At 51.8% G+C, this 27,427-nt stretch overlaps 1 protein-coding gene across 1 annotated transcript; it reads left to right on the top strand.

Annotated features, from left to right (window-relative positions):
* The first annotated feature begins 23,316 nt into the window (after positions 1–23,316).
* LOC125521602 (solute carrier family 40 member 1) lies at positions 23,317–27,205 on the top strand. Its single transcript, XM_048686660.2, has 7 exons — positions 23,317–23,570; positions 23,649–23,799; positions 25,328–25,524; positions 25,610–26,059; positions 26,175–26,346; positions 26,474–26,722; positions 26,843–27,205. The coding sequence occupies exons 1-7, from the start codon at positions 23,437–23,439 to the stop codon at positions 26,987–26,989; spliced, it is 1,500 nt and encodes a 499-aa protein (XP_048542617.1). The 5' UTR covers positions 23,317–23,436; the 3' UTR covers positions 26,990–27,205.
* Positions 27,206–27,427: the final 222 nt, after the last annotated feature.

The raw sequence follows: 27,427 nt of genomic DNA, 5'->3' as shown, positions 1-27,427 counted from the left end.
GGGCTGCACAACCGCTTGTCTCAGCTGGGAGTTAACCTCCCGGATGACGTGGTCGTTGACAGAATTCTTTAGTCTCTCCCACCTAGCTACAAGAGCTTTGTGATGAATTTCAATATGCAGGGGATGAGAAAACCATTCCTGAGGTATATTCAATGCTGAAATCAGCAGAGGTGGAGATCAAAAAGGAACATCAAGTGTTGGTGGTCAATAAAACCACTAGTTTCAAGAAAGGAAAGGGTAAGAAGAACTTAAAGAAGGATGGCAAGGGAGTTGCCGCGCCCGGTAAGCCAGTTGCCGGGAGGAAGCCAAAGCATGGACCCAAGCCTGAGACTGAGTGCTTTTATTGCAAGGGTAACGGTTAGTGGATACGGAACTGCCCCAAGTACTTAGCGGATAAGAAGGCCGGCAATACCAAAGGTATATATGATACACATGTCATTGATGTGTACCTTACCAGCACTCATAGTAGCTCCTGGGTATTTGGTACCGGTGCGGTTTCTCATATTCGTAAGTCAAAACAGAAGCTGCGGAATAAGCGGAGACCGGCAAAGGACGAGGTGACGATGCGTGTCAGGAATGGTTCCAAGGTCGATGTGATTGTCTTCGGCACACTACCTCTACATTTACCTACGGGGTTAGTTTTAAACCTCAATAATTGTTATTTAGTGCCAGCTTTGAGCATGAACATTGTATCTGGATCTCGTTTAATGCGAGATGGCTACTCATTTAAATCTGAGAATAATGATTGTTCTATTTATATGAGATATATGTTTTATGGTCATGCCCCGCTGGTCAATGGTTTATTCCTATTGAATCTCGAACGTGATCTTACACATATTCATTGTGTGAATGCCAAAAGATGTAAGGTTGATAATGATAGTCCCACATACTTGTGGCACTGACGCCTTGGTCGCATTGGTGTCAAACGCATGAAGAAACTCCATGCAGATGGACTTTTGGATTGTCTTGATTAGGAATCATTTGACACATGCGAACCATGCCTCATGGGAAAAATGACCAAGACTCCGTTCTCCGGAATAATGGAGCGAGCAACCAACTTATTGGAAATCATACATATTGATGTGTGCAGTCCAATGAGCGTTGAGGCTCGCAGTGGTTATCGTTATGTTCTCACCCTCACTGATGACGTAAGTAGATATGGGTATGTCTACTTAATGAAACACAAGTCTGAGACCTTAGAAAAGTTAAAGAAATTTCATAGTGAGGTAGAGAATCAATGTGACAAGAAAATAAAGTTCTTACGATCAGATCGTGGGGGAGAATATTTGAGTCATGAATTTAGCACGCACTTAAGGAAATGTGGAATTGTTTCACAGCTCACGCCGCTTGGAACACCTCAGCGTAATGGTGTGTCCGAACGTCGTAATCGCACTCTATTGGATATGGTGCGATCTATGATGTCTCTTACCGATCTACCGCTATCATTTTCGGTTTATGCTTTAGAGACTGTGGCATTCACTTTCAATAGGGCTCCGTCGAAATCCGTTGAGATGACACCGTATGAATTATGGTTTGGGAAGAAACCTAAGCCGTCGTTTCTGAAAGTTTGGGGATGCGATGCTTATGTCAAGAAACTTCAACCTGAAAAGCTCGAACCTAAGTCAGAAAAATTTGTCTTCATAGGATTCCCTAAGGAAAGTATTGGGTATACCTTCTACCTCAGATCCGAAGGCAAGATCTTTGTTGCCAAGAATGGATCCTTTCTGGAGAAAGAGTTTCTCTTGAAAGAAGTAAGTGGGAGGAAAGTAGAATTTGATGAGGTATTTCCTCTTGAACCGGAGAGTAGCGCAACTCAGGAAGATGTTTCTGTGGTGCCTGCACCAACTAGAGAGGAAGTTAATGATGATGATCATGAAACTTCAGATCAAGTTGCTACTGAACTCCGTAGGTCCACAAGGACACGTTATGCACCAGAGTGGTACGGCAACCCTGTCCTAGAAATCATGTTGTTAGACAATGGTGAACCTTCGAACTATGAAGAAGCGATGGTGGGCCCGGATTCCAACAAATGGCTTGAAGCCATGAAATCCGAGATAGGATCCATGTATGAAAACAAAGTATGGAATTTGACAGACTTGCCCGATGGTAATGTGACCATCTATAAGGCTTGGCTTGTCGCTAAGGGTTACCGACAAGTTTAAGGGGTTGACTATGATGAGACGTTCTCACTAGTAGCGAAGCTGAAGTCCGTCCGAATCATGTTAGTAATTGACGCATTCTATGATTATGAGATATGGCAGATGGACGTCAAAACGGCATTCCTTAATGGTTTCCTTAAGGAAGAATTGCATATGATGCAGCCGGAAGGTTTTGTCGATCCTAAGAATGCTGACAAGGTATGCAAGCTCCAGCGCTCAATCTATGGGCTGGTTCAAGCATCTCGGAGTTGGAACATTCTTTTTGATGAGATGATCAAAGCGTTTGGGTTTACACAGACTTATGGAGAAGCCTGTGTTTACAAGAAAGTGAGTGGGAGCTCTGTGGCATTTCTCATATTATATGTGGATGACATACTATTGATGGGAAATGATATAGAATTCTTGGAAAGCATAAAGGCCTACTTGAATAAGTGTTTTCAATTAAGGACCTTGGAGAAGTTGCTTACATATTAGGCAAGATCTATAGAGATAGATCGAGACGCCTCATTGGTCTTTAACAAAGCACATACCTTGACAAGATAATGAAGAAGTTCAATATGGATCAGTCCAAGAAGGGGTTCTTGCCTGTATTGCAGGGTGTGAGATTGAGCACAGCTCAATGCCCGACCTCGACAGAAGATAGAGAAAAGATGAGCGCCATCCCCTATGCCTCGGCCATAGGTTCTATTATGTATGCCATGATGTGTACCAGACCTGATGTGAACCTTGTCGTAAGTTTAGTAGGAAGGTACCAAAGTAATCCCGGCATGGAACACTAGACAACGGTCAAGAATATCCTGAAGTACCTGAAAAGGACTAAGGATATGTTTCTCGTTTATGGAGGTGACGAAGAGCTCGTCGTAAAGGGTTACATCGATGCTAGCTTCGACACGGATCTGGAAGACTCCAAGGCACAAACCGGATACGTGTATATTTTGAATGGTGGGGTAGTCAGCTGGTGAAGTTGCAAGCAAAGTGTCGTGGCGGGATCTACATGTGAAGCGGAGTACATGGCAGCCTCGGAGGCAGCACATGAAGCAATCTGGATGAAGGAGTTCATTACCGACCTAGGAGTTATTCCCAATGCGTCGAGCCCGATGACTCTCTTATGTGAAAACACTAGTGCTATTGCCCTTGCCAAGGAGCCTAGGTTTAACAAGAAGACCAGGCATATCAAGCGTCGCTTCAACTCCATTCATGAAAATGTTCAAGATGGAGACATAGATATTTGTAAAGTGCATACGGACCTGAATGTCGAAGATCCGTTGACTAAACCTCTTCCACGAGCAAAACATGATCAACACCAGAACTCTATTCGATTCATCACAATGTAACTAGATTATTGACTCTAGTGCAAGTGGGAGACTGTTGGAAATATGCCCTAGAGGCAATAATAATATGGTTATTATTATATTTCCTTGTTCATGATAATTGTCTATTGTTCATGCTATAATTGTGTTATCCGGAAATCGTAATACATGTGTGAATACATAGACCACAACATGTCCCTAGTGAGCCTCTAGTTGACTAGCTCGTTGATCATTAGAAGGTCATGGTATCCTGACCATGGACATTGGATGTCATTGATAACGGGATCACATCATTAGGAGAATGATGTGATGGACAAGACCCAATCCTAAGCATAGCACAAGATCGTGTAGTTCGTCTGCTAAAGCTTTTCTAATGTCAAGTATCTTTTCCTTAGACATGAGATTGTGCAACTCTCAGATACTGTATGAATGCTTTGGGTGTGCCAAACGGCACAATGTAACTAGGTGGCTATAAAGGTGCACTACGGGTATCTCCGGAAGTGTCTGTTGGGTTGGCACGAATCGAGACTGGATTTGTCACTCCGTGTGATGGAGAGGTGTCTCTGGGCCCACTCGGTAATGCATCATCATAATGAACTCAATGTGTCTAAGCAGTTAGTCACGGGATCATGCATTATGGAACGAATAAAGTGACTTGCCGGTAACGATATTGAACGAGGTATTGGGATACCGACGATCGAATCTCGGGCAAGCAACGTACCGATTGACAAAGGGAATTGTATACGGGATTGATTGAATCCTCGACATCATGGTTCATCCGATGAGATCATCATGGAACGTGTGGGAGCCAACATGGGTATCCTGATCCCGCTGTTGGTTATTGGCCAGAGAGGTGTCTCGGTCATGTCTGCATGATTCCCGAACCCATAGGTTGTACACACTTACGGTTCGGTGACGCTAGAGTTGTTATGGGAATTAGTATGTGGTTACCGAATGTTGTTCGGAGTCCCGGATGAGATCCCGAACATCATGAGGAGTTCCGAAATGGTCCGTAGGTGAAGATTTATATATGGGAAGTCATCATACGGTCACCGGAAGTATTCGGGGGTTTGCCGGTATTGTACCGGGACCACGGAAGGGGTTCCGGGGGTCCACCGGGAGGGTCCACCTGCCCCGGAGGGCCCTATGGGTTGTATGCGGAAGGGAGCTAGCCCCTAAGTGGGCTGGACGCCATCACCCCTAGGGCCCATGCACCTAGGGTTGGGGGGACCCTAAAGGGGGCACCCCCTTGGCTTCGGGGCGAAGCCCCCTCCCCTTGGACGCCGCCCCCAATAGATCTCATCTAGAGGGGCCGGCCCCCTTCCCCCTTCGCCCTATAAATAGAGGGGAGGAGGGAGGGCAGGAGCAACTTATCCAAGGCGCAGCCCTCCCCCTCTCCAACACCCCCTCCTCCTCCGTTGAGCTTGGCGAAGCCCTGCCGGAGAACTGCAAGCTCCACCACCACGACGTCGTGCTGCCGGAGTTCTTCCCCAACTTATCCTTCCCCCTTGCTAGATCAAGAAGGAGGAGACGTCCCCGGGTTGTACGTGTGTTGAACGCGGAGGCGCCATTCTTCGATGCTTAGATCGAAATCAACCGCGATCTGAATCGCTGCGAGTACGACTCCTTCATCCGCGTTCTTGTAACGCTTCTGTTTCGCGATCTTTAAGGGTATGAATATACACTCCCCTCTCTCTCGTTGCTAGTCTCTCCATAAATTGATGTTGGTGATGCATAGAAAATTTTAATTTCTGCAACAATCCCCAACACTTCGAAGAGCTCTGCAAGAGGAAGGGGTCCCCAAGCTATGGCAGCGGCACCTTCGGGCCATTAAAACGGAGGAAGTACATTGCCGTTGACGAGTAAGTTCCTTATCTTGGTGATTCTCCGCATGCTGCTTCCCTTCCTGATGATGTCTCTTCAGGGTCCCTCCCGCCAAGGCCGCGAAATCTCCAGAGAAGCAGCCCCCTCTCGCCTTGCTTCTCCCGCCACACTCAAGCGCTGCAAGCCCGCGCGCTGCTCATGGCGTGGAGTCAACCGGGGAAGCCAGCCCGTCGAAAAGGCGTCTTGAGCTCGCGCCCTCGCTGTCCTTCCTTCGAGGCCTTGCTTGGGACACAGCAGGCGTGCTAAGGCTTCCTTCCCTGGTCATGGACGGTGGCTGGGTGGCTTCGGTCTTGGGCTCCTCTTCAAGTAGCGGGCCTCCACTCGTTCGGGCTCCTCCCGAGGCCTGGCCTGCAACTAGGTGGGTGCCAGCCCCCAGCCCCCTACTGAAAGGGGGCGAGCCACTTCGGGCCCCATCTGCAGTCCTCGTGGCGGAGGACGGAGTCAGCAGCATCCTCGAGTCGGCACAAGAAAGGAGCGTCATCTTCCACGAGCTCTTTCAGGAGGCGATGGGCGCGATGAACCGGCTTGGTGAAGAGCTCGTGGACGTGGAGGCGTGCCTCGTGGCCGAGAGTCTTCGGCTGGTGGAGGAGCGGCGTAAGCTAAAGGTGGCTATCAACCTCGGGCGCCACCAGCGCGAGCTTCATAATGCGAAGGCCGAGGTTTCCCTCGTAGCCTCCCGTGAGGCCTGCTCCCGAGCTCTCGAGGAGGCTCAAAAAGCCGACCGCCATCATGAGGCCGCGGAGAAGCATGTGTGGGAGCTCCAAGGCTGGAGCTCCTCCTTGGATCAGCAAGTGGAGGCGCGCAGAGCCGTCCTCGCGTCATTGAGGGGGACGCTCGCCGAAGAGGAAGAGAACCAGAAGCGCGAGGAGGCGTTGGCGCTGGAAGCCGTGGAGTGTAGCCTCGAGCTCGAATGTCTGGAGACGAGGGAGCGTCAAGTTGCCCAAGCAGAGGATGCCGTTGGCACGCGCGAGGACAGGGCCCAGGAGGAGGTCGATCGCTGGGTGGCCGAGGCTCGCGCGGATCTCGAGGGCAGGTGCGACTTGAAGCTGAAGCTCGTGGAAGCTGAGGCCACTGGGAGGACTCCTACCCTCAAGTCCAGGTTGACCAAGGTGGAGCGGAGCGAGGAGGCCACCGCAGCTGCCCTGGTCTCGGCGCAGGCCGAACTGGCCTCCGCCCGCGCCGAGCTGCTCCCCCTTCAGCAGCGGATTGTCGACGCCGAGTCCATCGCGCGGCAGAACAGGGAGGAAGTGCTGCAGTGGCGGACGTTGGAGCGCGTGCACGCCCCCATGCTCGAGGGCCTCAGGAATAGGGCCAATATCGTCCCGGGCCACATCTGCTATGAGAATGCTCCTCATCCCCACACGAATGACTACGCTAGCCACCTCCGCTTCTTCACCGATGTGGTGACGCGCCTGGAGAGTCGTTCCGAGAGAGCTCGCCAACTCGTTGAAGAGAGGAGTCGCGGCCTGCTCGGGCGTGCGTTCTCCCGCGTCTTCAGCCATCTCGAGAACACCGACCCCAACTTTGATTTTGACACCGCCATCGCCCCCATACCTGAGGCCATCCGGGGTGATCTATCCCGATGGGTGGAAGACCATGTGGACGCGCTGGTCAGGGCCTTCACTTCTGATGACGATGGGGTGGTGGTCGCGGCGGACGTGGGCGACATGGTCGACGATGGTGATGGCAGCGCTGGTGGAGGTGATGGCGATGCCAGTGATGTTGGCAGCGATGCATCTGAGGGCGATCCGGGGGATGCGGCGAGCGACATGTCTGACTGATCCTGTGTTTCCCAGCTGTTTGTCCTGCACACAGAAGCTTGGGCGCAGCCCTTGAGATTGTAAGAGCATTTTGGGAGGGGAAGCCCCTCATGTAAATACACTATTGCCTCTATCTTGTTAGGTCGAGTTGAATAGGTATTTTCATGAACTCACGGATCATGGGGCAAAGTTGTTGTTGCTGTTTACCTTACCATGGACGAGCCCCCAAACCGGCTCGTAAGGTCGCGAGTTTCTGGGAAGCTCCTAAGGAACCTGTCGACACGCCCGAGGGGGGTCGCGTGATAAGAAAGAGCTAGCCGTGGTGCGGCATGTGCGTGGCGCGCGTGCGCCGTGCCTAGCCCGGGTCGCGAGGGGGAAGGAACAGGCATGGACATCGAAATAAAGCAAGAACCAGATAGCAAGAAATCGCTTTGAATGAGAAAAGGCACCCCCCGCGCGCATCAATGAAAATTCATCTTCAACTTAAATCCAAATCCAGAAAGCAGGCTTACAGAAAAAAGATCCAAAGTAAACGGCCTCATCCGGCGCCTAGTCTAATCTTCTTGTCTTCGAGTCTTCTCACCAGCGCAGAGCTAAGTGCTGCCACTAGGACGTGGGAGGGAGCCCCCGAGGCCCGAGGGCGGCACTCCTGAGGCTCCGGGGCGTGTACAGCCCCACTCATAATTACGTGAGAGTGTCACGAGCGGAGACCTTCACAGGCATGAGCCTTACTTCATATCACCAGACGAGGGCCCCGCCTTGCGCCTCCCTCGACCACTGTTGGGGGTGACCGGTAACCAGGACGACACCAAGGGGCAAAAGGGACGCTAGCGGCGCCCTCGGCGACCACGGGTCCTCTGTCAGGGGTAGGCTCTGGAGCACCTCCCCGGTAGAGGGCCTACCTCTGGGGGACGCCTTGCTCCGTGCGGCGCGGGGAGGGGCCTCGCTCCTGGACCCTCTCCTGCAGCCCCCAGCGTGCCCCCCTGGCGGCAGGGAGGCCGACGAGCTGGGGCCGCCATCCATCGCTGCGACCTGATCCTCCTACGTCCCTTGGTTAGCATAAGCCTGCTCCTAAGAAATTAGGGGTACCCTGTAGCTGTTGTCGGCGGCGCGGTTGGTGAGGCTTCCGGAGGGCTCCTGAAAGGTGCCGGCTTCTAGCGCCTCCTCCTCCCAGTCCGGCTCGAAGAACGAGCCAGGGTCGTCCCCCAGCATGTACTCCTGGTCCACCATGCGGGGCACGTAGGCCTCCGAGGCCGTCGCCTCAAATACCTCACCGTATAGTGCCCCACGCTCCATGTTGCCCCACCCAGCGTGCCACCTTGAGGATGGTAGGGTTGTATTCCGCCATGGTCGTAGGTGGCAGCGCTCGTGCCCGCGCCCACCGGAGGTGGCGCGGGTGCGAGCGGGCGTCCAGCTCCGTTGGTCGCGCTGGGGTCGATGAAGCCTGCTGGCGCGCCCGTGGCCACACGGGCGCGGCGAGGCCCACCATGCGGCCCGGCCGCGGCTTGAGGTGTGAGCAGAGAGTAGAAAGGTGGTGCTCCCGAGGCCACGGAGTCCAAGAGCTCAGCGACGCGCTCCAGCAATGTATCCCGGCCGCTCTCCATTAGCCGGCATCGCAGCAGCTCCCGAGCGACTATGAGCGTCGGCCCTCATGTTTACTTGCTCCCGTCGGGTGTGTGGCGCCGTGGTCGCGGCGTGGCTTGAGGCTCTTGCGGCTGCCCGCACTTGTCGCGAAGTAAGGGCAGACGGCGGGTGACCGCGTCACCCACGCCCCAAAGTGTTTGGTGGTGCGCGTGCTGCCTAGGGCGCTGGGTCAAGATCTTCTTGAGCTGGCGGCGCCACCCTGGCTGGCCAGGCTGCCCAGCGATCGGCGTTGGTCCTTGAGTCACTGGACATCGGAGTCGCGGGGTGTCGGGGGACCAACGAGTGGATTAACTGGCGGGAGAAGAGCTCGGGCGCACCCCTACACGGCGCGCCAAATGTCGGATTTCGGGTTCCGGCAAAACTCTTAAGGTTCGAACATTGGGGTGCATGTGAAGATCTCTCCCTCACTGATCATGCCCTCAAGCACTTCACGATCTCTAAGGCTAGCTCGACGAACACTCAACACAAAAGACACAAGATTTATACTGGTTCGGGCCATCATTGCGGTGTAATACCCTACTCCAGTGTGGTGTGGTGGATTGCCTCTTGGGCTGATGATGAACAGTACAAAGGGAAGAACAGCCTCCTGAGGTGAGGTGTTCTTGTGCTTGGTTGGTGTGTGGATCTAGATCTCTATCAGCTTCGCTTCCTATGGTGGTGGCTAATCCTATTTATAGAGGCCCTGGTCCTCTCCACAAATTCTGAGCGGGAAGGGAGCCAACAATGGCCAATTTGAAAGGGGACAGCTAGTACAAGTTATCTTGACAAAAGCAGTCTTCGCCTGCCAAAGGCTCTGGTGGTGACGCCGTCTTGGGCTCCACGGTGACCTCCGTCCTGTCGTCCTGCTGGTCTTGGTCTCGTTGCACCGATATGGAAACCTTTTCTTGACGCCTCGGTACTCTTCGTCTGCGCTTGCTCCCTTTGCACCAACAAGGAAACAAGGACACTGTGAGAACTGGCGCCCGCCTGGTCTCGATTGTCATGGCTCACGTCATTGGAACCTCGCGAGGTTTGCCTGGCCTTGATGTCTCCGCCCCTCGTGAGCCAGCCTGGTGAGGCAGCTCCTGAGGCGGTATTGTGTCGGATGCCTTGCGAGGCTTGGCCCCTCGTGAGGGTCTTGAATGCTTGTTGGTGAAGATGGGCCGTACGGGCCCATTGGCAGACCCACGCCATGGGCCGCAGGCAGGCAAGTTTGGGGACCTCCGTTTCCAGAACACCGATAGCTGTACACGCCCCGGGGGCTCTCCGCAGTAGGGAGTCCCCTCCCACGTACCAGTGGAAGCACCATGCTCCGCGCTGGCAGTCGACACTGCCGAGGAGCGGCTATGCCCGTGCAAGTGCGGAAGCGCTATGGTCCGTCCTGGTGATAAACAACTGAGGGCGGCCTCACGGCCGCATCAACCTGAGGGAGCCTCCGGGCTCGGTGTCTGGCCTCAATGCAATGCCTCCCCTCAGGAGAGCCGCGCGAGGGGACTGGGCACGGGGGCTGCGCTCGAGCCACGCCCAAGCGTACGCCACCCCGCCAGGTCCCTCAGACCTAGTCGTCGCGTGCCCTCCCAAGCAGAGCTAAGGTATGAAGGTCGTTTGAACTTCAAGGGGGATTCATGAGCATCTGACTCAGGAGCCTAACTGATCATGTAGCCCCTCACTCCTTGGCCCGTCCTGGTGATCCAGTCGGACCAATGGCGGTTGAGGTATGCGCGGGGTCGGGCCCTGCCGACGTAGAACACAAGACCTACCATTGCATCTCCTTTCCACAAGTTGTTTGCGTGTCAAGGGGGACTCCTGAGCATCACGACTCAGGATCCTAACTGACCACATAGCCCCTCACTCCTTGGACCGTCCTGGTGATCCGGTCGGCCCAACGGCGACTGAGGTATGCGCGGGGTCGGGCTCTGCCGATGTAGAACATAAAGCAAATGGGAAGGAAATCGCAAAATCTCAAAGAAAATATTACAGGACATATTGTTCTCCGAACATCAAACACGAGTTTAAACACCTCCACGAGGCATGCTACATGCTGCATGAGTTTCAACAGAAAAGGAGCCACAAGCCAGTCATCCCTCGATACCGCCGGCACCTGCAAGAGGCACCCCCTCCTGGGTGGCGTCGCCTTCACCTACGCCACCGGTCGAAGGCACAGGGGTGAAGGCGTCGAACTTCTCTAGCAGGGCTTCCACCTGACCTTCCACGGCTGCGGCGGCGGCTGCGCAGTGTTCATCAACCACAGGCTCCAGCAGCTCGTCAAGGCGGGCGGCGGGATCGCGAAGATGGAGGTGGCTGAAGACGCGTGTCAGCGCGACTGAAGAAAGGACGCGAGCCTCTGCCTCCACCATGGGGCCGATGCCGCGCATGACTTCCTCAAGCGCCTCGACCAAGTAGGGAAGCAACTGGGCGGGGCCGTCCTCATTGGTGGCCAACGGCTTCTCCAAGCCCTTATCATAGAGTAACTTCAGGGCCTCGCGAGACCTCTTCTCCAGAAGCGCGAAGGCCGCGCGGTCCTCGGCCAGAACCTTCGCCTTGGCATCGAGTTTGGCCTTCTCAGCCTGCACCTTTTGCCCCAGCTCCTCTAGCCATCCGCACTCAATGGCCTGCGCCTGCGCCAGCTGCTCCAGCTCGACGTCGCGACCCTTGACGGCGTCCTCCCGGGCCTTCATCCTCTCTTCCTCTACCTTACAGCCACGGGCAACTTCAGCGCGCTCGTCACGGAGGATCTTCAGCTTGGCCTCCAGCACCTGGCAACGACCTTGGGCGACCTTGGCATCCTTCAGCACCACCTCACGAGCAACTGCTGCCTGAGCCATGGCTCGCTTCTCCCCCTCAGAGGTCGCCGCGACTTGGTTCAGCGCCGCCTGAACGGACACTTCAGAATGGAGCCAACCAGAGACCAACTCCATGCGACCAGCCGCCAGGAGGGGTTCGGCGCTCTGGAGATCTTCTCGTGGCCGGGCCATCTCAGAAAGGACCTGCTCCAGGACGTCAGGAGAAGCAGAGGAACCTGGGGTCAGCAACATGGCAGAAGAAGGAGGAAGAGGCGTCGTCATCACCATGCCCTGGGAGGCAGGAAGCTCCTAAGCCTCTTGGGCCTCAGCACCCAAGCCGGACGCTGGCACCTCCTGAGTCAATGGCGCTTCGGGGGCTGACTCCTCCCGAGGATGCTCCACCCAGCCTCGCGAGGATGATCGGGTTGGAGAAGCACGAGCACCGTCCCCACCCTTGCTCGTGGAGAGGGGCGCGGTCGCAGGAGGCGACCCGGACTCAAGCAGAACCACCTCGCTCTCCCTTCTCCTCTTCGCCGCAGGCGTCAGCCTGGTTACACAAACAAGGAAAAAAGAGTCGGAAACAAGCACCAACAGCAAGAACAAGGTAAGACGGGGATACTTACTGATCCGCCGCGACATAGTCCCTCCTCTTCGGGAGCTTGAAGCCGGAGAGCTTCGCAACCCGAGGCGCGGGCACGCCAGCTCCGGGAGCAGAAGCAGGAGCAGCAGGTGGGCCGGAAGCAGCTCCAGGCGGCGTCAGAGCAGAAGCAGCATCATGGGAGATCAACGCCGATCGGTCCCTCGTCAGGATGACGGGCGGCTCCCCCTTCTCCAGGCGGGCGTCAGCCTCGTCATCGTCAGGAAGGGTGTGGAGGATGTTAGCTTTGCTCAAGGGGGAAGTCTCCCCCTTCCCTTCAGGGGTCACCTCCAAGTCTTCCTCCTCCTCTTACTCCCCGCGGGACTCACCAGAAGACAGCTCCACCGGCGTCGGTGCCGTAGGGGCCCCGGTGGGCGCCGGCAGCACCAGTTTGCGCCCGTCAAAGGTCGGCCTGGAGGCCGCGACCAGCGCCCCGTCCTTGCGGCGGAACAAGGGAGTGAAGGCATTCAGTGGGTACTCCTGGTCGTCCCTGACCAGGAGGTGGAGAGCCACAACCAGCTCATCATCGGCCAAGGCTTTCGGGCTCAGGCGAACCTTGTCCTCTTCGTTCCCAAGCTCCCATAAGGGGCACGTACACGCCTGGAGTGGGGCTATGCGCAGCATCAGGAATTCCCTCAGGAGCATGGCCCCTGTCACCTTTGCCGCCTTCGCGTTTCCCGGCTTCAGGTCAGCGTTCATCTGCTCCAGCACCAACATCACCCGCTCGTCAGTGAGCTTCGCGCGAGACCACCCCTTGTCGGACTGGGGCATCTCCGTCGGCAGCATCAAGCGTGGGTGGGCGCACTTGGCGTCCATCATAGCCCACTTGCTCCTAAAGCCATCGGCCTTCTTCCCCGTCTTCGAGATGGAGTTGGCCTTGCCGGCCGCGATGAAATTGGCACACCCAGAGGTACGGCCATCGTTGATGCGGAGGAAGAAGAAGTGGCGCAGCAGAGCCATGGACGGCATCACACCGAGGTACGCCTCGCAGTAGTAGGCGAAGATCGACAAGAGAAGGATAGAGTTGGGATGAATATGCAGTGCCTGCAGTCCGTAGTGGTCAAGGACCTCGAAGAAGAAGTCAGAAAAGGGGGGAACCAGCCCCGCGACGATGCTGCTCGTAAAGAAGGGGAAGAAGGTGCTTCCCTCGGGCTCCGGCACGTCGGAGCCGGCCCGGAGCCCGGTGTTCCCCTTCTCGTTGCTTTCCCCCGCCGTCAGCAAGCGCATGACGGTGAGGTTCTTCTCCGAGACGTTGGGCACGTCGAGGGCTGGCTCATACCAAGTCGGCAACGAGGCGGGCTTGACCCTCCGGGGCGCCATTGGTCGCTGATGCGGGAAAGGATGGGAGTAGATCTGGAGATTTTGGAAGCAGGGAGCAAGAAGGGGATCTGGAGCAAGGCGAAAGGAAATAGTGAAGGCAAGCACAGTCTACGCCAGCCTTTTGACAGTCGGACAGTTACCGAGGCAACGTGGGGAAGCGGAGATGCTCACGTCCAATCAACCGCCACACGTCGACCAAGGCCGCACGCTATTGGGGCCCGCAGCGCTCCGCACTTGCCCCTTGGCTTCGCCTCGAAGCCAAGCCCGAGCGCGCCTTGGGCCCGGGGGCTACTGTCGGCATTCTGGGAATGGGGGTCCCCAGACTTGCCTGCCTGCGGCCCACAGCGTGGCTCTGCAAGCGGGCCCGTACGGCCCATCTTCACCAACAAGCATTCAAGACCCTCGCGAGGGGCCAAGCCTCGCGAGGCGGACGACACAAGACCTCCTTAGGAGCGGCCTCACCAGGCTGGCTCACAAAGGGCGGAGAGATCAAGGCCAGGCAAACCTCGCGAGGTTCCAATGACGTGAGCCATGACGATCGAGACCAGGCGGGTGCCAGACGGGCGCCAGCGCTCACAATGTCCTTGTTTCCTCTTTGGTGCTTAGGAGGCATGCGCAGACAAAGAGTGCCAACGCGTTAAGCAAAGGTTTCCATATTGGTGCAATGAGACCAAGACTAGCAGGACGGCAGGACGGAGGTCACCGTGGAGCCCAAGACGGCGTCACCACCAGAGCCTTTGGTAGGCGAAGACTGCTTTTGTCAGGATAACTTGTACTAGTTGTCCCCTTTCAAATTGGACGTTGTTGGCTCCCTTCCCGCTCAATATTTAGGGAGAGGACCAGGGCCTCTATAAATAGGATTAACCACCACCATAGGGAGGCAAAACATGAAGACCTAGATCCAACCCATCCACACAGTCACCTAGCACAAGAACACCTCATCTCAGGAGGTTGTTCTTCCCCTTGTACTCTTCATCATCATCCCAAGAGGCAATCCACCACACCACACTGGAGTAGGGTATTACACCGCAACGGTGGCCCGAACCAATATAAATCTTGTGTCCCGAGTTCATCGAGCTAGCCTTTGAGATCGCGAAGCGCTTGGGGGTGTGATCGGTGAGGGAGAGATCTTCGCACGCACCCCGGTGTTCAAACCTTAAGGGTTTTGTCGGAACCCAAAATTGGACAGTTTTGGCTGATTTGTGTCTTAAGGTGTTATTTTACTACGAACTCTAGGGTTGTTTGTGGCACTTATAGGAATAGCCCAACGGATTGATCGGAATGAATAACTTTGAGGTGGTTTCATACCCTACAATAATCACTTTGTTTGTTCTCCGCTATTAGTCACTTTGGAGTGGTCGCATTTTGAGGGATTGTTATATGATCCAATTATGTTATTATTGTTGATAGAATTTGCACTAGTGAAAGTATGAACCCTATGCCTTGTTTTAAAGCATTGCAATACCGTTTGTGCTCACTTTTATCATTAGTTACCTTGCTGTTTTTATATTTTCATATTACAAAAACATATATCTACCATCCATATTGCACTTATATCACCATCTCTTCGCCGAACTAGTGCACCTATACAATTTACCATTGTATTGGTTGTGTTGGGGACACAAGAGACTCTTTGCTATTTGGTTGCAGGGTTGTTTGAGAGAGACCATCTTCATCCTATGCCTCCCACGAATTGATAAACCTTAGGTCATCCACTTGACGGAAATTTGCTAATGTCCTACAAACCTCTGCACTTGGAGGCCCAACAACGTCTACAAGAAGAAGGTTGTGTAGTAGACATCACCGTACTCGATTGAGATGGCCTCGGGGCCCCAGCCTACATCGTCGATGTAGATCTTGCCGCAATGACTCTTGGTCATCTGGCCCATAGCATATCCCTTGATCCCTTCAAAGTTTCCTTGCAAAAACTCGAAACCACCATGCGCAGGCCCCACAGTGGGCGCCAACTATCGTGAAATTTTCATGGCAGATGTCCTAGCAGAAGGACTTGGTCGTGGAGCCATCGCAACTAGGTTAGCTTAAAGGGGTTAAACGGGACAAAGGGCACAGGAAGTTTATACCGGTTCGGCCCCTTGCGGTGAAGGTAAAGGCCTACTCCAGTTTGAGATGGTATTTCTTGGGTTCCGATTACCAGGGAGCGAATATGCTTGACCTAGTTCTTGATCTCTTGTTTCTTACCCTATAAGCCGCCGCCGGGTCGTCCCTTTATATACACAGGTTGACGCCCAGCGGCTCATGGAGTCCCGGCCGCCTCATACACAACGTGTCCAGCCCGGTGACTAACTACATATGCCTTACAACACAAGTCATACATATACGGCAGTTTACACATGTGGGATTTAAGTCGCCTTCGGGTTTCGGGCCTTCAGTAAGCCTGCTTCGTGAACCGCCATCTTCAGCATCTTCATGGGCCTTGCTTTTTATGAACCACCAGAGGTATGACCCAGCCCCTCCTGGGCGAGTCATACCCAATAGTTATATCCCCAACAGTTCTCATTGAACAACATATAGCTCTCCAGAGCATCTAATTAAACCATACATTGAAGCTATGTAAAACATTTCAATGCAACAACAAATGCGATCATAATCGCAACCAAGGTAACAATTGATCCAATGACATAATGATACCAAGCCTCAGTATGAATGGCATATTTTCTAATCTTTCTAATATTCAAGTGCATTGCATCCATCTTGATCTTGTGATCATCGACGACATCCGCAACATGCAATTCCAATATCATCTTCTCCTCCTCAATTTATTTTATTTTTTCCTTCAAGTAATTGTTTTCTTCTTCAACTAAATTTAACCTATCGACAATAGGGTCGGTTGGAATTTCCAGTTCACATACCTCCTAGATAAATAAAATCTATGTCACGTTGGTCGGCATAATTATCATAAACAATAAATGAACCAAATAGTTATAAAATATAATATATACCACATCCGAATCATAGACAGGACGAGGGCCGACAGGGGCGGATACCAAAACCGTCGCACTATATAATAACAAACAATAATAAAAGTAAGAAAATTAGACAAGTATCTATCTAATCATACAAGTAATAAATTTTTCTTTTACAAAGAAGATAAGAACAAGAGGCTCACCACGGTGGTGCCGGCGACGAGATCGGCGCGGGCGATCGATGGCGGTGAAGACAGGGACGGGACGTGACGGACCGCTAAACCTAGACAAATCTTGAGGAAAATGAAGCTTGGAGGTCGAGCTTGGAGAGGATAAAGCTTAAGTAGTGTGGCTCGGGCATTTCATCAAACATCGCATGTGCGTAGGAGGTGAGCTAGAGCACCACAAAGCTCTCCCCTCGCCGGCCAGAAAAAACAGAGCAGTGGAGTGCTCTGCTCGCGGGCGAGGGGTATATATAGCCACCTCATTGGTCCCGGTTCGTGGGTGGAACCGGGACTAAAGGCCACCCTTTGGTCCCGGTTCCAGCCATGAACCGGGACCAATGGATGTGGGCCAGGAGCGAGGCCCATTGTCCCCGGTCCGTGTCTGGAACTGGGACAAATGGGTCCAGACGAACCGGGACCAATGCCCCACGAGGCCCTGCCGTCCCCCTGGGCTCACGAACCGGGACGTATGCCCCATGGGTCCCAGTTCGTGACTGAACCGGGACTAATGGGCTGGCCAGGCCTAGACCAAAGCCCTGTTTTCTACTAGTGTATGTTGTCTACAACATGTATATGAAGCTTGATGAACTACCCAACGTGGTACAAACACAACAAAGAATATATTAAGACAAGCTAGAAATAAGGTCGAACCAGATGAAGAACCCATGGTAGGGTCTGATAATAAAAAAGCAGAGGCAGGTCAGTCATGGTAGCATAGGAACACGACAATGCATCATTGGAATTATGTGGACAATTGCTTTATATCATTGCAAATTGGAAATAAGATAAGATGAACATTTTAGCATAGGTGTACAGTTAAATTTAGAAGATATCTGAAAAAACATATTGGAGTGTCGAGAATGCAAGTACAAATTTGCCTAAAAAACATGATCTGTAATTACTTAACAAGTTGGCATTGAAAAACATTGGTCTGAGATGCTTATGTCATGTACCTGAATGGATGTAAGGACAGCAACATCATATGCTTGTCTACACTGGTTTTGTAGGATATCTAAGCATATGTAGAGAGAAAACAAGAACTTCATACATTTATAGAATCATAAGAAATGTAGACACTTACAATATGATCAAAAGGCTTTCATGTCTACCGAATCATCATGAACATTCATAGGTTCATTGACAGATGAGGAGCATCCGTGTAAATTTGATTCATTTGGTCGTTAAAGTGGAGAAACATGGGACTGTGAATCAACAATGGACAGAAAGCATCACCTTTCAAATACATTACACAAAAAAATGCTAAGATGCTTTGAAATTTTTATCATTAGGTCTTAAAACGATGGCAATTCATGCTTAGTTTGGCAGCAAAGTTTTTCAAAACCATAGTAATTCGAAACCTAAGCATTCACTCATGTTAGAAGGGAATAGAGGGATTGGTGGAATAAATGATTGTATTGCTTGAGCCTCGTGGGCATATTTATATATAGGAGTACAATGATAAACTTGGAGTACAAGACAAGGCAGGAACAAATCATAGTCTATCGTACACATCCTAGTAAACACTATACTCAACATCCCCCCCCCCCCCCCCCCCCGCGCGCAATCACAATGGTAGCAACATAGATGGTGAGACTGGAGATGAATCCGAAGGTAAGCCAACCGACCCCCCCACACACACACAGTTGTAACGGTCAGTGCATCGCCGAAGTTGTGGCTGCAGTGGAAACCGACGAGGTTCCTCAAGAAAGGCGGTAGCCCTTTGTGTCATTTTTCGATATAGACGAGAGCATAGGGTGGTGTAGCCGTGGTCAAGGTAGCCGTGTGAAGAATGTCGTGGTTGATGTCGAGTCGGGGTGGCCGGTGTTGAGGAAGTTGTCGTGGAGCCGCGGGCGCAAAGAGGCGCCGAGTTAGTCATGGGCGCAGTGGTGTCGAAGTAGTGGTGCACCAGGAAGAAGACAATGTTGACGAGGCGCTACGCCGGGTTTTCCAAACCCGGGGACACATCGTAGACGAAGGCACGCGTCGGTGTTGCCAGCACCGGGCATGCATTGACAAACAAGGACGAAGTTGACGAAGCATCGCGCCAGGCTTGCCAGGCCCGGGGACACGTCGTGGACGAAGGCACACATCGGTGTTGTCAGCACCGGACATGCGTAGACGAGGGACCTGCACGAGTTGTACGCCATGTCGAGGAGTCGGAGTGCCAGCAGAGAAAAAGACTCGACGACGTTTGTGGCACCAATCGGTATGGGGCCGATGTCACCAATGATGGTCGGAGTAGACGAAGTGGTCGGGGAAGATGGTGGCGATGCTAGCGACGGGCTAGTGCTGGCTGAAGACGAAGGCGGTGGGCGAGTGGCGGCGGCTAGGTTAGGAGCGCGGAGACGATGCCCGAAGTAGGTGAGGAATTAACCCGACAACATGATTAAGACCGGCGCGGACAGTGGTGTTCCTACGCCAAGGGAGGCAGCACGGTGCATACCACGGGAGTCGATGCGCGGTGAAGACGGAGTGGACCATGGACCGCGGCACTACGGCCCGAAGGGGCTACGTAGCAGCGGCGGGCAGGTCAGGGCGACGGCTCGCGGGTCGGGGCAGCCGCAAGGAGAACCATGGGGCGGTGGCACTGCAGCACGACAGGGCAACGCAGCGGCAGCCCGTTGCTCGATTGGTGTAGAGGCGCGCTGTACTCGGGACGGTCTTCAACGGACCTGCGGAGGCGCGCGCAACCGACGGGTCAGGTCAGTCGCGCGACGTACTTGAGGCGGATCGTGACGGCGGGCGGATGATCAATCCGATCGCGTGCGAGATCGGAGACGCCGCTCGGTGGAGGCGGGGTAGCAGCTAGGGTTGGATCGGTTAGGCTGATACCATGTTAGAAGGGAATAGAGGGATTGGTGGAATAGTTGATTGTATTGCTTGAGCCTCGTGGGCATATATATAAGAGTAAATGATTAACTTGAAATACAAGACAAAGCAGGAAGAAATTCTAGTCTATCATATACTTTCTAATAAACATTATACTCAACACCGCAGACCTCTATTTGATCTTTTTCCGAATGCAGGGTATTTAGTACAGCTCGAGGATCAACTATAGGACATGTCCTTCTTCTTCATGGCAAAATGTGCTCTCTAAAAGTGTATCGTATTTGCATCCAAAACAGAGTGAAGTCAAAATAGAAGCTAATTTTGCTCCTGAACGGATGGCGGTCGCTGTGTGAAGCTAGAAGCCATGACGAGAAGTTGGAATCGTGAAGTTTTGAGAAGTTAGAGAGGTTCAGAACAGGGCCTAAGACCCCCTACCATCGGGTTCTTTATTCTTTAACAATATGAAAAAGAGAATCGCATCCAAATTTGCATTTCAACCTGCATTACCATCACAATGTCATACTGTAAAAAAAACACAAAAAAGGGTTCCTCTTTGCTCAACAATTAGGTAGCTAAGCACAGTCATATTACCATATGCTACTCTGTTATCCTTGCTAGCATAATCTTGCAGGTGATCTTTTTGAAATAACTAAATATATAGCCACGCATCGACAAAATTTACATTTCAACCTGCATTAGCATCGCAGTGTGATACTGTCAAAAACACACACACAAAAAAGCCACGGTTCCTCTTTGCCCTAGTTGACACTTAATTAGCTAGCTAACCACAAACTCATATTTACCATAGGAGTACTACTCAACTCTATAATTATAATGGACACCTCAGTTTTGACTGCCTGCACGTACCTGCGTGTAAAACGGCTGGCCATGCCTTGCATGTCAACTGCAGATTATAAGATTACCCTGGTTCCGTGATTACCTGCTGCTGCCGGCGGCTAATTAATCTAAGAAAATATAGTACAATATAGTGGCGTCGAGGAGGCAAGAAGTGGGAGATAGAAGCGAGAGCTGATTGATAATGGTGTCATCGTCCCAGCCGGTGGTTGCAGATCATAAGAAAAGTCGAACCTACACGCTCCGTCCGGACCGGCGCAAGGCATAAGTTGAAGGGATACGGGCTTAAAAGATGCTTGGGAGTCGTACCTTTTTTGAAGATATCACTTTTGAAGAATCTTTTTCATAATCCTTGTGTTGTCCAGAAAGAAATGATTGCTGTTGATGGTCTTTTTTTTTTCTTTCACCTAGGCATAGATTCATTTTTGTATGACTTTGTTTTTGCTAGCGTGATCCTCTGTGTATGTGTGTATTGATTGTGTGCATTCTAGTTGTGTAGAGGCTAGATGTGTTCTCGTTTTGTGTGTATCCCCTTGATGCTATATTATGATACAATAAAAGATGCCCTTTATTTAAAAGATGCAGACATGGCTAGGGACAAACAATGATTGAATGGTGAGTAGGAAGAAGATGGACTCACTATAAGGGCATTTATAACCAATCCTTTAAAAGGCCATAAGGGAGTAAAAATTCGGTTTTACTCTTTTACAGCGCACCTAACTGATCCCTTAAAAATTTCAGTGGAGTAAACATTTTACTCCACCTCCCTATTTCCTCTCAAATCTTCCTAAATTTACTCCATCCCGCCGCGACCGAGTAAAAGTGACGCATCTCCCTCTCGCACCTCCCATGCCGCACTGTCTCCCGCCGACGCAACCGCCACTGATGACCGCCAGGCCGGCCAGAATGGATAGACAGGGCCCTTCCCTCACCCTGATGGCCACCGGCGCCGGATGTTCACCGCCGGAAATCACTCACGCGCTTCTGTCGACGCCGAAGAAGAGTTGGGGTATGAAGTAGACACACCGTATCCAAGATCCTCCTCCAACCGCTCTAATGGTCTCTGGGGTGGCCACCGCCGCAACGACACGGTGTCCTCCTGCCGCACCTACCGGAGGCAAATGGGCTCGAAAGCCGACAACGGTGGCGTGGGCACTCGCCGAGGTGGCCGTGAAGAAGAAGATCAAGAAGGCCAAAGCGGCACCTCGTCCTAGGCCGACGCCTCGTGCTGCAACTCCGGCGGCCCCTACGGCGACTGCTCCGGCGTGAGCGGGCGGCCGCAGCCGACAACAAGAATCGCGGCCGCCAAGTGCTCGATGAAATACCAACAAGGTAAAAATAAAAACCTCACATCTTGTTGGTATCCGATAGTGATTGTTGGTGATCGGTAGTGATTGTTGACAGTGTTTGCTTTGATATTGTAGTGCGGAGATGAACACGGCTGAATTTCTGGCATCGTTGGAGTCCTTGACCGTGAGGATGGCAGTGTTGATGTTGGTGGTGGTGGCCGAGAGGATTGCGGTGTTGATGGTGGTGGTGATGATGGCCGAGAGGATGGTGAAGTTGATTTCTTCACCAACGACATTGTTGAGTGGTGGTGGCTGAGGGGGTGGTGGTGCATGACAAGCATTGGCTCAATCCATAACATATACATGCTATATTTGTGCTGATTTTGGATCAAACATTGTGTTTGAAGTGATGTATTTTGGGTGAACTTCCCATGTTTTACTTTGAAAAACGCGATGATGAAACTTTATGTTATGAAGGTTATGATATGCATGTCTTAATTTGAATGTTTTTAACATATGTATTATGTAGTGTTTGAAGTTGATGTGTCTAGGATACAAAATCTAGACAATTTTATTTTTACTCCATGGATCGGCTAGGTGCGGCCACCATTAGTGGAGCAAAATTTTACTACACTAATTTTTAAGGGATCGGTTAGAAATGCCCTAAACCAATATCCGCTTCAGGTGACAATTCAACTCGAGGGAGAAAAAATGTAAACGAACAGGACCTGAGTGTGCCGAACTACTCTTCTTGTTCCCCTGCTGCCACGAAAGAACCGGACGGTTGTGCATAGGCGGCGGAGATAGGTGCGTCGAGGGTGGCGGCCGCACGATTGGGTAGCAGACATAGGCGCGTTGAGGACGGGAGCGGCTGGGAGGCAGAGAGAAACGTGTCGAGGGCAGGGGTTGGGCGACTGGGCGGCGTAATTGTGGCTCCTGCAGATTTTAGGCGATCCATGATGGGAAAATCATTGGCTGGATTTCAGGAACAGGATCGCAGCAGCATCAGATCGTGGGGTACGTGTAATGATGCACACATTTTTTTTTTGAGAATCACGGGGGGAGGGGGGCTCCTCCACCTGAATATATTACTCAAAGGACTACCGAGGCAGTAAGTATAGCATTACATAGGCATGGTGCACCGTGCAAAACATCAAATCTAAGCCGTTAAATGGTGTGGCAGACCATCAAAATAACGTATACTCTTGGATTACATTAGGTAGGACTGACCTGAGGGTACTGATTGCAAGTTTGCTCTTTTAATAGTAGTGGAGATTAAATAAAAAGCGCTGTTTCGTCTAAAAGAAAAGACAATCTGCCGCAGAGAGCAGGTAGGAGCTAGCTCCCGGCATCTCGTGCCCTACGCGCGGGATAGGTGCACTCTGCGTGCGTGTGAACCGTTCGTCAGGGCGCTGACAATATTATTTTACCAGTGTGCAACAACGGCGTTCGCTGCAGATCCGTGATTCACGATGCTTTCACTATACGAAACTAAATACATGGCGAACTATCCCATAGAACTGGTGGAGTAGTCGGTAGCAGCCCGACGAGAGAATCTCCCCACCTGCTGCACCCGCACGCACACGATGAGACCGGCGACAAAGCCGAGCGGACAGATAGCGACGACCCGCGGCGGTTGGATGGTTGCATAGATCAGGGTAATGTCAACGTCATCGATCTGCCCTCCCATGGTGCTGCCCCTCCCCTTCACGACGCGCGCGCACGCATGTTCCATGCCTCCTGTCTCCCGCCGGCGAGGGCCTTCTCCCCCCTATATACCCTAGACCCCCCCCCCACTCACCTCGGTACGTAGCGCGAGCCACCGACCCACTGCCGTAGATGGAGGAGGCGGGGAGCGGCGGCCATCTCGTGCCTCTCCTCGACGTCCACGGCGTCGGGGGCGGCGGCGGCTTGGACGCGTCCCTCCTGCGCCGCCTCTACGTAGGCCACTTCCTCGCCAGATGGGGTGCACGGTACGTCCGCGGCGCGCGCGCCGTCGTCACTTGTTCAATTCCACCGCGCGCCCTTATTTGATCGCGTCCTCGTTCCAGTATGTGGGAGTTCTCGGTGGGGCTGTACATGATCCGCATCTGGCCGGGCTCGCTGCTCTTCGCGGCCGTCTACGGCGTCGTCGAGGCCTCCTCCGTCGTCGTCTTCGGCCCCATGGTCGGCACCCTCGTCGAGAGGCTCACATATCTTCAGGTTCGTCATCGTATTAGACTGTGTCTCCATGAAATTACCGTGTCGTCATGAAATTTCCCTGGAAAAATCATCTACTCCCAAAACCTGTTCTAGTGATTGTACATAAAGATTCGATGGGTATCCTTCTCTCCAGGGAGAACCCCCAATAGGAAAACTCCAAAATATTATCATGGGTGTAGTGGTGTTGTAGACATATATGTATGTCCCACCTCAACATCCAAATCCTATATTGTTGCCTCAACTACCTGTAATTCTTTTAACAGACAGCCTACTATTATGCACATCATCTTTATTAGACCAACCCATGTTAGTAGACATGCATGTGGTATGGAGAATTTACCGGTGTTAACGCTACACATTGATCGTTTGGATTTGGACCAAAGAGTGAAAAATATGAAGTGGAAAGCGCAAGGCATGCATAGAAATATTGGCTGGTGTATCCTTTATTCCCAAGTACATTGCTACGAGACTTTTTGGAGATGGGTTTAACAAACAGTTTTGCTAAAGCACATCTAGATATGCCATAAATATTGCACATCTAAGTCATATGTCATTGATCTTACATTGAGATTCGTGTGAATATTTTTTTTCTCTTATTTCCTTTTCTCTTTATGCTTGATTCACTCACTTAGATGTGCAATAACTAGAGCACATCTAGATGTGCCCTAGACACATCCACAAACAAAATAAAAGAGAATAGCATATATTAATTTGGTTTGAGATATTTTGAATTAGAAATTGATTTTAATTTATTGTCAAAATTTCTTAAACTATTAATCTGCTAACTTTACACAATTCTTGTTGGGGTTTAGTACAAAGATTCATATCTGCATGCCACTTGCCGTTTTCGCAACAGCGCCCGAGGAATCGTCTAGTTTTCTAAAAATCTTGAATTCCTAACAATGCTTACATATCTCTGAATCTTTGCCTAAATAACTCTTTTTCTGCCCGGCCGGGGGGGGGGGGGGGGGGGGGGCTAAATAACTTGTTTTAGCCAAAAGGATAAACATGCCAAACCTTTTTGGCTTCCCAATTGTGACCAATATAATCTAGATTCTAGAATATGGAAGAGAACAGTTCTTCCAGCCTATGCACCGAAGACTCTGAACAGGATAAATGGAAAAATGATGTAAGGCCTTTCCAAATTCTCTTTAAAAACAAAAATGAAACTGAAGTGTGTAACTTTCTCATCCAAATTGTGGCATAAAACCAAACACCCCGTAATACCATCAAACTGTAAACTATCATATTCATCACATATTAACTTTCCGTTGAATTACTCTGCATTTCCTGATTTAGTGACAAATTACTCCATATTTCTCTCATGTATTCCCTCCATTCCTAAATATAAGGTTTTTTAGAGATTTCAATACAGACTACATACAAAGCAAAATAAATGAATCTACACTCTAAAATATGTCTATATACATCCGTATGTAGTTCATATTGAAATCTCTAAAAGGTCTTATATTTAGAAATGGAGGGAGTACTAAAGTTTCCTCAAAGAATATGCTTGGCTGCCCTGCAGGTTTTGGGCCTATGGCTGCTGGTTCAAAGCTTATCCTTCATCATTGCTGGGGTTTCGGTAACTGGACTGCTTATCTACGATAACCTGAAAGATACAAGCTTCCCTGTCTTCTTAGCTCTAGTCGTGGTGACTAACGTGTCGGGCGCGCTCGCGGCGCTCTCAACTCTTGCCGGCACCATACTGATCGAGCGAGAATGGTATACAAATCAAACTTACAGCTCAACAAAGGAGCTGAGACAACATATATAACAGCACTAACCAACTATGGGACGATGCATGCAGGGTGGTGGTGATTTGCGGCGGGCATCCGCCGGCGGTACTGACGAAGACCAACTCGATGATCCGGAGGATCGACCTGAGCTGCAAGCTGCTGGCGCCGGTCCTCTCCGGGTTCATCATCAGCTTCGTCTCCACGCAGGCCTCCGCGGTGGCGCTTGCCCTGTGGAACATCGCCTCGGTGTGGCTGCAGTACTGGCTCTTCGTCTCCGTGTACAACGGCGTGCCCGCTCTCAGCGAGGACGTCCAGCTGAGGAGGGAGTCTACCGCAGCGCTGGTGGTGGCACCGGCCGACGAGGAGGTGCAGAGGTACGGCCAGGACGCGCCGGATTGGAAGGTGGGTGTCACGGAGCGGCTCTCGATCCTGCCCTGCTGGGAGTCATGGACTGTGTACATGAGGCAGGAGGTGATGCTGCCAGGGGTTGCTCTTGCCATCCTCTACTTCACTGTACTAAGGTAATCAAGGCACGAAAAATGTACACCGAGTCACCGAGGCACTGACCCTCTTGACTCTTGTGTGCATTCAGCAAGAATGTGGGATTTCACATGCAATTTTGTGTTGCCTTTGCAGCTTTGGTACGCTGATGACTGCAACTCTGGACTGGAAAGGCATCCCGGCGTACGTGATCAGTCTGGCACGGGGGTTCAGCGCCGTCGTCGGGATCGCGGCAACCTTGCTGTACCCGGTGGTGCACTCGTGGGTGTCCACGCTTCGTACAGGGCTCTGGTCCGTCTGGATGCAGGCACGTCGACCCGACCCATCATCCATTTTCAGAATACATACGTACCAACACACGCACTGCACTTTGGTGCACAATTGCTTGGATTATGAGGGGGTGTTTGATGGGTTTCTGCTGGTGACATGTGCAGTGGTGCTGCCTGCTGCTTTGCGTCGGCTCCATCTGGGTGAGCGACGGCGTGGCGTCGGCGTGGGTGCTCATGGCCGGCGTCGCGGTGTCCCGCCTCGGCCTCTGGATGTTCGACCTTGCGGTGATGCAGCTGATGCAGGACAGTGTCCCGGACTCGGACCGGTGCATCGTCGGAGGGGTCCAGAACTCGCTGCAGTCCATGTTCGACCTGCTCACCTACATCATGGGCATCATCGTCTCCGACCCCAAGGTGCGCCAACATATCGATCAACTCCTTTTCATTAGTGTATATACTAGTAATTGTTAACAAACGGCAAGATGAATTCGGATGATTACCATTTACAATCTACAATGTGTGCAACCATAACAGGATTTCAGCGAGCTGATCGTCCTGTCCTTCCTGCTGGTGACCTGCGCTGCCCTCATGTACACGCTGCACGTGTACCGCGTGCGGAAGCACCTGCTGCACATGGACAAGATCTTCGCCAAGATGGGCTGGTGTGCAACCTTGCAATAGTGGCCAGAGCATGCTGGCAATTAAGCTCATGGTTGATATCATCTTCTTCAGCCTTCCTTTCTTTCTGGGTGTATATAGTAGCAGGATAAGGAACTCCTTACCTGGTTCGCCCTGATAAGGAACAAGTGAGCTGCCAAATAATTGGCCCGGTGCTTGCTCGTGTAAATTAATCTTTGTTTTCATAGTTGATCTCATAAAACGCAACTCCCAGGCTCACAGCAATACGTGTTAGGAACTGTGAAAAATCCCCCAACAAAATTTCCGCTTAAGGATATTGACATTGCAACGGTTGCAAACACTCCCGTATAAAAGAAAACGGTTGCAAACACTGATATGAATACCCTCATCATAGACGGCTCGCAAAACTCATCTAGATGGCTTTGCTTTCCATACGTCAATTCTCTCGAAACAGGCTGAACCAATACAAAGTTATGAGGA

This window comes from Triticum urartu, chromosome 7A (assembly GCF_056163025.1).
Source record: "Triticum urartu cultivar PI428250 chromosome 7A, HENAU_Tu73, whole genome shotgun sequence".
Classification (NCBI taxonomy): Eukaryota; Viridiplantae; Streptophyta; class Magnoliopsida; order Poales; family Poaceae; genus Triticum; species Triticum urartu.
Note: the sequence above shows the minus strand (reverse complement) of the source record. Positions and strands in the feature narration are given on the sequence as shown.